The sequence below is a fragment of the Ptychodera flava genome, chromosome 10, assembly GCF_041260155.1.
Source record: "Ptychodera flava strain L36383 chromosome 10, AS_Pfla_20210202, whole genome shotgun sequence".
NCBI lineage: Eukaryota > Metazoa > Hemichordata > Enteropneusta > Ptychoderidae > Ptychodera > Ptychodera flava.
Window position 1 is genome coordinate 7,999,746 of NC_091937.1, and position 10,561 is coordinate 8,010,306.

The 10,561-nt window shown below is 38.8% G+C and overlaps 1 protein-coding gene across 2 annotated transcripts; it reads right to left on the reverse strand.

Annotated features, from left to right (window-relative positions):
• Window positions 1–722: 722 nt before the first annotated feature.
• Window positions 723–4,842, reverse strand: LOC139141399 (uncharacterized). 2 transcript variants are annotated; one of them, XM_070711022.1, is made up of 4 exons: window positions 4,684–4,842; window positions 3,100–3,365; window positions 2,284–2,374; window positions 723–1,275 (listed from the first exon to the last, which is right to left on the reverse strand). In XM_070711022.1, exons 1-4 carry the CDS (start codon window positions 4,733–4,735, stop codon window positions 1,091–1,093), a joined length of 594 nt encoding a protein of 197 aa, XP_070567123.1. In that variant the 5' UTR covers window positions 4,736–4,842; the 3' UTR covers window positions 723–1,090. The 2 variants fall into 2 exon arrangements, with proteins under 2 accessions (XP_070567123.1, XP_070567122.1); XM_070711021.1 differs by having other exon boundaries at window positions 729–1,275; window positions 2,135–2,374.
• Between the last annotated feature and the right edge of the window lie 5,719 nt (window positions 4,843–10,561).

Sequence of the window (10,561 nt, forward strand, 5' to 3'; positions counted from 1 at the left end):
TGCTAAAAGTTCAAAATTCAGAAATATTCCTCAAATGTTACTGCATTTCTTTAGAAACTAATATTGGAAACTCATAAATATCAGGGCTTTTATCCGTGTAAATAGGGGCCATCCCATGGAAATACAAGTGTCCTTGTCCGAAAATGTACCGTGAAACACGTCTTTTAGGCTAGCACGGCTTTTTGGATTACTTATGCTGTAGTCAAGGGTTCGCTAATCCCAAAACCCTATCCAGGCACTGGGCCAACCATATAGCTGTAACATCAGACTATACTTGCTTTATTGCATAGACTTGGAGAAAGAAAATTCTTATCACTAAATTCTTAATTTCATACCCTTTTTGGGCAGGAATCAAGGAACAAAACTAGAAACAAACTCTCCATCAAATTACCTATTCACCTTCTTTGTGTGTTCACAAATGAAATTCAAGCGAAATTTCAAGTATTTCCAAACTTTCTTATTTTGGAGTTTTTCTGTACATGATTTTTCACACATCAAGACCGACTACCTGTTCACCTCACTTCTCTATTCACAGGTTCACAATCACTATCGATAACAATGGGTTCGGGCTAAACCATGTTGGTGGAAGGATAAAGCTTAATCACAGAAAAAAACACACTGTCAATCAACAGAACCTGTATACTCAGCGTACACATGGATCGTTTTTCTTACAAGCTATAAACACCAAACCAATCGCATCTAGGAAATTAAAAACTTTATTGATAATGCATTCAAAGCAAGCAAATACTAGTCCATCCAGAACTTCGAAAAGAAGAAAAATTTAAAAACTTAAATTTTGAGATATTTTGTTGGACATGCTTTTTGTACTTAAATTCCACAACAATCAAATAAAACTGGTGTTCTCAAGAAAAAGAACAAATAAATGCTGCATATCTGATGAAGGTAACCCTGAGATGCAAATGTCATAATGTAGAACTAAAAGGAGAATCTGAAGGTTTAATTATAAAAAATACATGGTTACGCAAACAATACACAGGATGAAGAGAGAGTCATTCACTGACTCAATTGAAATCGCAGGAGACCTTTATGGACGACGCTCTCTCATAGAAAAACGTTAAAACATGATTGTTCAGTCTACAAAAGTTCTGTAGGGAAAAATTAAAGTACTGACAATGGACAAAATAAATTTTCTCTCCCAGGTTACGTCCGATAGCAGGCCAGGAGAACAGTAGCAGCATATAATTGATGCGTTGGTGGAGAGGTCTTCTGTTATGAATGACACCGGCACGGAGCCCAGCAACAGTGGTAACATTTCTGGGGAAAAAAAGAACGATATTCTCTAATTTACAAAACTTTAAGAAAACATGGCATTCATTGAAGGGTGAGTAGGAGTAACTTTTGATTATTTTTTTAGTTTTTGTATTTAGTGTCAACAATAGCATCTTGTTCTTCTCCAATTAATAGTGATATCTCTAGTATTCAGCTTGTCAATCAGCTTGTATCACATGTGTGTACACCTAATGCGTAGTTAAATGCATGTGTTAACTCCCCATATGCTGCTTAAAGTACTCTACCCTTGAGAGAAAGTGACGCCCAGTTGGGAGTAGGATGTTACCGCGTTAATATCCATACGGTGCAAGCTGGTAGAAATTTACGTCAAAAGCATTGATATGCATAGAATTTATACATGATAATTATTTGGAGTTGTTGATACTGACTGGTGAAAGGGCCATGCACATAAGTTGTTCAAATAAATTCTCAAAGGAACAAAACTGGATGCTGACGAAACAAGTATCTAGTTTGAATAAAACCTTGTTCCAATAACTGACTTTGCAATAAGCGAATATGGCAGCAACATTGAACATGTTAGTCATCTGATCAATGCGTAACAATTTAATGATAGTTAATTCTGTCACTGTCAAATTTACGCTTTGCAAAGATGGCAGATGATTAACGTGAACAAAAACAATCGGTTCATTAACCTGGCAAATTTCACAAACAACTGATATCAGATATCAGTGACATTTTCGAATTAAAGTGATAAAATTTTGATCACCTTTAACCAGTGAAAAATCTTATTTTATCCAGTGAAAAAAACATATGTTGTTCCTATTAGCTGGCAAGGAAGTGTTTTTGTTTATATTCTGAGTTCATGACAACAAAGAGTACTTACATTGCAGTGTTTCTCACAACGTCCCTGGCAGGTGTGACACTTCCTGCAGTGGTTTCGTCTTTGACCATTACTCAGCTCAGACATTTCCCAATCACACCATGAATACACGTAGGGTTCATCACAGTCCTCGCCCGGGCACCGGAATTTACCAGGGATGAGCTTGTACAGTTTGGCTTTGGTATCACAGCAGAACAACTCCATTTCAGTTTCAAGGCGTTTGCGAAGCTTTTCTTCTGTCATCTGAAGGAGAAGTACAGGAATTTCAGTGAATAAAGACAGGCGGCTGGATACTAAGATTTTCACAACAGTCTTTCTATCAACGACTGGTCTGGAATTTTGTTGGACACCTCAGTGGAGTAAATAAGTTTTGATAGTTCTGTTTATACGATAACTGAAAAAAAAATTCCCATTGAACTAAACATGTTGTATAGCCATTTAATCGAATATGTGTTTCTGTAATGCCGAAATTTTATCTAAGGTCAAGGGATGGAATAATATAAAGTTGCTTTCAAGATGTACTTAGCAAGTTAACTGAGTTTTGTTGTGATAACTTTTCATGTATTTCCCACCAGCTACTCTCGAAAAAAGTTTACTTTTGTACATCAAAATGCTTAGAAGTCAGAAGCCAACACCTGGAAGTTCAACATACGAAAGGGAAAAACACGAAATGCATTTGTTGAAAGAACCAAATTATGAAAATGCCATCAAACGTTACAGCTCCTGACCGCACGGAGCAACCTCCTCCCCCACCTTTGTCTCCTCTGGTTCATACCATTTTTAGTAGGGGTGGCCAATTTAACTAGTCGGTGAACAATGTCTTCTTCACAGACAAGTTCATCTATACAGTGCAAAGACCATAGCCCCACCCCAACCTACTGTGTATGGATACCGATTAGACATGATGAATAAAATTCGTTTGTAACATGTGCCAATGTTTACATTCATATAAGCTTCTCTGAACTTACTCGTTCCATGTTCTGCATAAGACAAATGTCTTCTTTGCACTTCTCAACATCAACTCCATACTCAGCCATGATCTTCAACATATTCATCGGATTACTGCACGCTGAACATTTACACTGCTCGTCACAGGCATCGCCGTTTTTGTTGCAGCTGCATCGGTTGGTAGTGCAGTTGTTCTTGCAAGCACACGCTTTCTTCTCTTTGGTCTCAGAAACTACTTCATCGATCTTTCGCTTCTTGCTAGGTTTTGGTGCTGGTGAGGCGTAATCTGTCAATGGTCAAGTCAAAATTTTCTGTACTATACATGCATGGTCCGTGTAATCATTTATTTTATTGACTAAAAATATTGAATTATTTTGCCTATGGTCTGATACACACACGCCTGTACAGTAAACCTACGCTGTATTTAATTTGTTTCCTTCGATAGGGTTTCTCTCGACTGCGCAGTTGCCCATATTGCGCATTTCGAGTCTTTGTCTGCCCTGAAAAGTTACTGAATGCCTTGAATCGCGCAGAAAATACAGCAAGCAAAGTCGTCCACATATTGGGTAACCAAAACCACCTGTGAATTTGCTGTTGTTTCTCGTTTCAATACTGCCTCGGAAAAGGCAAAATATCGCCTATCATTCAGCTTTGGTGACTTGCATGTCGTGCCACGCATCAAAAATAAGAGCGAACGACATAGTTACGGCCCAGTCTCTATGGACACTATGTAGTGCAATTTGAGGCTCATGTTATGATAGCGATAAAGTTTGAAAGCAAAACTTGAAACACTGTATCAATGACTGAACTATGTAAAATTTTAGCATTAGCATTGTGAGTTCCCCTAAAGTCCCTAATTTTGATGAATGGGGGCACAAAGTGCCCCCTTTCAAGAAACATGCTAAGAAAACACTGCTACATTATATCCATGATCTAACCGCTCTATTTACACAACATTTCAATTTAAAAGAAACGGGTATTATCAATTACCGTTCTCATCTCTGTTATGCAATTAATCTATTGTTTTCTCGCCAATCGTTCCTTTTTTGAAAGGAAACTTTCCTCAACATCACACATAAAATATGATTGATTAGCCATGCTGCTCTAAGAGACGATCATTCCAAGCAAATACCAATTGACATTTTCAATACTGTGAAACACTTTACTATACTTGAATCTTGATGCACGGGGATGGAGCTACCATGCTGTAGCTCAACGTGTATTTTCATTCGTGTAATACTTCGTACTCCGATATTTCTGTAGATTGTACATTTTAGACGAAAGAAGATTTTTTACCAAGTTGAAATGAATGAATGAACAAATGAATTCACTACTGATTCCTAAAATTGCCGAAATGTGTGGCTGACACTGAGCACAACACAAGTGGAAATTTCAATACATTGTATTCTTGTGAGAGAAGTGTAGCCTAATCCAGAACTACCTCCTCGGTCTTTACAATTGTTTACTGTTAGTCTCTCGTTGAAAAGTGTATGTGAACGTCCATACACTACTTTCTATCACAGTGTTAGTGTTCGTTGGTAATATTTCCATGATTATGAAAACTAAAACCCCCATGCACTTATTCCCGAAAAAAACCAACTCACCGATACTGTAAATGTCGAGCGACCGGCTTGAGAAGCGATAGGTAGCAGACATGGCGTTGACCGGCGTAGAGATTTGTAGTTTGACTGCGAGTAGTTGTGAATGCACACACTAACTTTTCGGAGGTAGCGCGAAATTTTATAATGCCTGGGTCATCATGAATATTCAATAGTATGCACTATTTTAAAGTGGGGGGAAAGGTCCTATTATTTCGCAGGCATGTACAGTTTATAGTTTGCAGGCACCCAACAACAAGTGATAAACGATAAATGACATACATGTAGCATAGGCATTCCAAGGGAGCATATTACCTAAAAGTTGAAAATAAAACAAAAAATAGAGTACGGAACAGCCTGCCATCCCTTTACGACGGTCATGGTCGAGTCACAAGTTTTCCAACTGACCAATCAGAGACGCTGGAATGATCCATACCACAGCACCACAAGATAAAGTCTGGAAATTAGCATTTTAGTGAGTGAGCTGTGCGAAGAGTGTAAAAATTAAGTGGAAATATCTAAAATTCAGTTTTTCCTGGAAAATTGCCACGTCTTCGTTAACATCGGCTTTCAAAAATGTCATTAAACTTTGATGACATTATCTGTAAGCCAACTTCAAGTCATATAGTGATTAGGCAGCTCGGTATACCCACGGGCCCTGTATTCCATGGATCCTGACGTTTTCTTTTTACGTCCTTGGATGTTTCAACAGGGGGTACAACGGATTTTTACAATGTACCTATTTCAAGGGTTCAGGTCTGGAAAATCCGAACAGCTTGCCCCTGCAAAATGTCCTTTGCTTCGAATGAATGAATACTATACTGCAAATACCATGCTGGCATAAACATGTAAGGGGTTATAAGTTTAAAGTCTGGATTTGGTAACTCAAATAAAGTCGGAGATGAAGGATTGAGGTAGAAGCTTCTTCTTTCATGTTCAGTGCGATACACTAGGTAGAGACCTCTTAGTAACAACTGCAGTCATGAATACGTTTGCATTTTGTAGGGAGCGGGTATATGCATGCTAAATTCTTAGCAGTTTTTTAAACCGCTCAATAGTTTTATTAAAATCAAGTTTAACGATATAATTTAGCGACGGTGATCATGTAAAAGTTGAATGTAAATTTATTGCTTCTGTCTACACCTTAAGTCGGTTAACTGATAGTTTCGTATACTGTTTCGATTTCTCAGAGCAGAACTTGTACTCTCGTTACATGCTGCACGACATTTTCACGAAGTCTGATGTCGTTCACACTTGTGTATAATACGTTTCACAGACACTTACGAGGCCTCGTCCGAAACCCACAGTTTGTGATTAGGCCAATTGTCTGTTAATTGACAATCGTTTGCTGGCTAATCTTTCAGCACGCGACTTGTCCTGATTCCTGTTTTGAAGTGACAATGTATGCAAATAGTGCTTGCCTCTATAGATAGCTCTCGTTTTTGTTTCTGATGCTTCCGGAGTCGCCTCGGTATACATTCCAAATTCATTTTAAGACAGGGACCATACCTCCATACAGGGACAAAGTATTATAGATACCTTCGCTTTGGCGGGAATTTTGTCGGTTTCGTAATTTTTTTCAATGTCATTGACAGAGATCTTGAGATGTGTCGGTAGAGTGACCGATAAAGTATGCCTTCGGCCCCTCGTACAAACATAGACATCTGGGCGGATCTAATAGTAGCTTGTGTTCCAAACCGTAGACGCTCAGAGAACAGCTGTTTCAAGTCGTTTTAGAGTAGGACCTTATATACCTTTGATCCAAAAACATTTAGGGATCAAAATTACAGATAGGTCCTGTACTTAAGTTTTTTGGTCCCTCGACAATTTTAATCCCGGTCGTCTAGGCCAAACATTTTTTCGGACCCTGTATGGTCACTTCAATCCGGTTGTGGTAAAAAATTGACTAGCTCAATCTGAGTTTCCACTGTACTGGCCTACCAGTGACTTGTTACATTTTGTGACGTTCATAGTTTCGCTGCCTGCTCCGCAACTGCACAATGTGAGGAGGAAAACTGCGTTTGGCATGGAGATTTTTTGCCTCAATTGTCGAAACTTTGGATCAAAAAAACATAGCAAACTAATACTCATTTCTATACCTGACTCTTCTTGCGTGCTTTCTACTTTTGTCTTCCCCTCCTACCGCAATGTTGTGAATATCTCATTGACCTCAATGACCCTTCGCATAAAAAGCATTATATTCCTTGATATCCTAGTAAAAGTTGCGGAAATAAACGAAATTGCAATTAATAACATACAAAATATTAGGTTTCAAATTGATGTCGATTGTTATGTTCGATGTTTGTTGATTCCTGTATGCATGATGTGAAAAGCATGAAGGGCTATGGTGGGGAGACTTATTTGTTGTCAGGTGAACAGACCATGGAGCTAATAAAAGGAGCTAAATGAACAGACTCATTACCGTAGACGATATTATCTTTTTAATGTAAGGAAGCGGCAAAGAAATGCATAGTAATGTAGCATTGAAGTAAAAGATACGGAACTGTGAGTAAAACAAATTTTTTGCTGTATTTTTAAGATATGGCCCCTGTTCAATAATAGGAGAGTCCGTTTGCTCTCATATCCGCCATAGCCGGCCGACATGCCGAGCCAGCAATGGCGATTGACGTTCGCTTTCTCTCCGGACACGGGCTAATTCATAAGTCACAGCATGGCCTTAATGACTGTCGATGAATTTCACTGATGACAGCAATGAATTTCACGTTTTCATGCAACGTTTTCTCCTGTGTTCGAGATTAAATTCAATCTGATATTTCTCTTAAATACTTTTCTTTTTTCTCTAAGAATTGCATTCGCACTTTGATACTGTAACTGTGTAGAGCATTTATCATCAACTGGGCTGGCCCGGAAAATCGTCCCTGAGTTATCGTTTCAATTCAGCCATTGCGGTTCTCTATTTCGTTCGGTGCGATTGATTTTGCTACTAGTCTAATTTACCCTAGCCCACTACCACTACATCCTATATGACTTCCAAACGACGGAAAAAAGAATCATCAGTTCCGATTGCAAATGTATCTGCACGGTCGACTTCCGATGTTTTCTCTGAAGAAATCGAGTGAACCTTCAAAACCTGACTAAACGGTCCTTAGGGTCACCACTGCCTCCCAAAAGAGAACTATCGTAAACACACATGTTCAATACTTATTCACCGTCCCTCATCACATTGATTTCATGGTCATAATGTCAACCCTCTATGAACAGTCAATAATCTGAAAACAGGCAGGATTTGTATTTATTCCAATATGTCCGTTTTTTTGGACTATAAACGAGAAGACTGAACATAAATTTTACAAAGCCCCGTGAATTACGAAATATACAATCGGATGGCTTCGGTTTAAAAGGTGTGTTGTCCTTATCCTTGTTTGGTGTGTAATCAATGTGTTTTTATATGGACATTATTAGTAAGGTGACAAATTTTGCGTCAGGTTGGTTCATGTGCTGTGGGGCAGCGGATCAATCGACCAAACTCACCATTGCAGGTGCATTGGGTGTGTATTTGGCATTTTTCCAGCATTTTAAATTGGATCTGGGGTGTGATCGTCCGAAAGTTTCGTTTTGTGAGTGTCAGTACTTATTTGCTAAGGCGATTCAGAAATAGACAAGGTGCTAATGACAAGATGGATCAACCTTCCGCCGATCAAGCTGATGAGGCTGCGGCTGTGAACAACAAATGATTTGGCCCTCCATTGTTTCACTACACGCTTGTCATTGATACTTGTCTTCTCTTGTCACCAAAGTAAATAGGCACTCACATGAATGGCAGCTTGTCACTAATATTTGCCTGCTTGATCAAAACTGAACACGGCAAAATGCATATCAAATAAGCTGGTTACCTGTGATTTTTACGGATTGAAAGAGTTTCAGGAAATTGTCACCGCTGAATTGATTAAATGGGCGAATTAACAGAAAGGACGATAATAAAACGTGAGACATGTCTGTTATGTGGAGCCTCGGAAATATATTGCCAACCCGAGAAGGGATTTACTCGGCCACTAAATTAGAAAATAGAGAAAAGGACATATTCCTGTCACAACAATCCACTGTGGGCGTGTGGGGATAGCATGCACGCGATGGCAGGTACATCCACAGGCGACCCAATAAGTTCTGAGTTTTTCACACTGTTTTCTCTATCATTTTCTCTTCTTTCTTCATGCTCTGAATGATCGGAATAAATAAAATAATGGGTTATATAACCCAACCTAGCCTCTTGACTCTTTATTCACTTTACACCCCATTACAAGGACGTTTATCTCTCATATACACATCTTGTAATTAATTAGTCAACACAACTAATTATGCTAATCCGTGGACTTATCAAGGGTTGGTCAACATTGGAAAGATAGAAGGGGGGTTTACACGTGGGAGTTAAGTCCGGAGTAGACACCGGAATAAATATAAACCTGTGTCAGTTGGACGTGTGAACAGACAACACCGAACTAACAAAGAACTAAATTAATTCGGTGTCAGAGGGCTGGTCCAGGTTCGGTGCTCCGTACTAAACAATGGCCTATTTACACGTGTGACCAGAACACCGAACTAAACGCCGAACTATATCCTGTCTTCGGTTCGGTCATTACCACAATGGACGGTGTTCAAGTAAGAAGCTCTCGCGATCGCGGCAACAATTGGTCACAGGAAGAGATCAGGCTACTAATTTCAATCTGGAGAGACGAAAACGTCATCCGTATGATGGACGGCACTTCGAGGATCGGCAAGTGTATGAAGACGTCGCTGCCAAGGCCAGGGAGAAGGGACTCGAGAGGACGGCGGAACAATGCCACAACAAAATCAAACGGTTGCGAGCTCAGTTCAAGTCCGTGTCCGACAACTGTAACCTCCACAAATGTAATAATCTCCACAAATGTAATATCAACCACAATTGTAATAAAATGCACCCATAAATGTAATATCGCCCATAAATGTAACAAAAATCAACCATAAATGTAATAAAAACACCAACCACAAATGTAATAAATGGTAACCATAAATGTAATAAAAAAATCACCCATAAATGTAATACTTGTCAACCATAAATGTAATAAATCTATTTTGTCGTTACAATTGAGGAATTAGCCCTTAAATATTGATCTATGTAATAAGGAAAGCAACTCCAGACATTATTCTTTTCTTAATTGTTTGCGTTTAGTGTGTTTTGCATATTTGAAAGTGCATTTTACGTTTCCCTGTTTTGTGTACAGAACTGATTGGCCATGGCTAGACACAGCTGTAATCTGAACGTCAGTGCAGTCTCTGACTCCAGAGTGGGGAAGACTGTATAACACTACGATCCTTTAAACGCCGTTTTTTCGAAAATTGCCGTTCTTTCTTAATCAATCGCCTCAAATTCGTCTTAAGAGGATGAATTGTGTGGAATAATTGACAGATTGTCTGTATTCCTATGTTGTCCCACTTGAAGTTTGTTCCTTCACTAGGGATGCCAGGATGTCTAATTTTGTTCTACTACCTCCATGGTTCAAGGTAGTGTTCGTATTGTTTTTACTAGATTGAAATATATGTTCTCGTCAACATGTTTTGTGTCGTAAGTTTCTGTTATAAGGTTTTATATTTCTCTGTTATTTGTTCTGAGTCATGATCGTCACAAACTTTGTGTGGTATCACTGGTTGACGAGTTATTTTGACGCTTCCTTATAGTAATTATAAGTGTCTAGAACTGCTGTTCCACTTCTATTATCTAACGGTTTGATCAGTACCTCGCCGTTTTCTGATAGCGTTCTCAAAGTATTCTATTCTGTGTTCGGAAAGGAAACCTAGTTTCAGGAAAGTATGCAATAACATTACACTAGTCTTATTAAAGTTATTATTTACTCAGGGCATTGATAAACAAATGATCACATATGCAAGT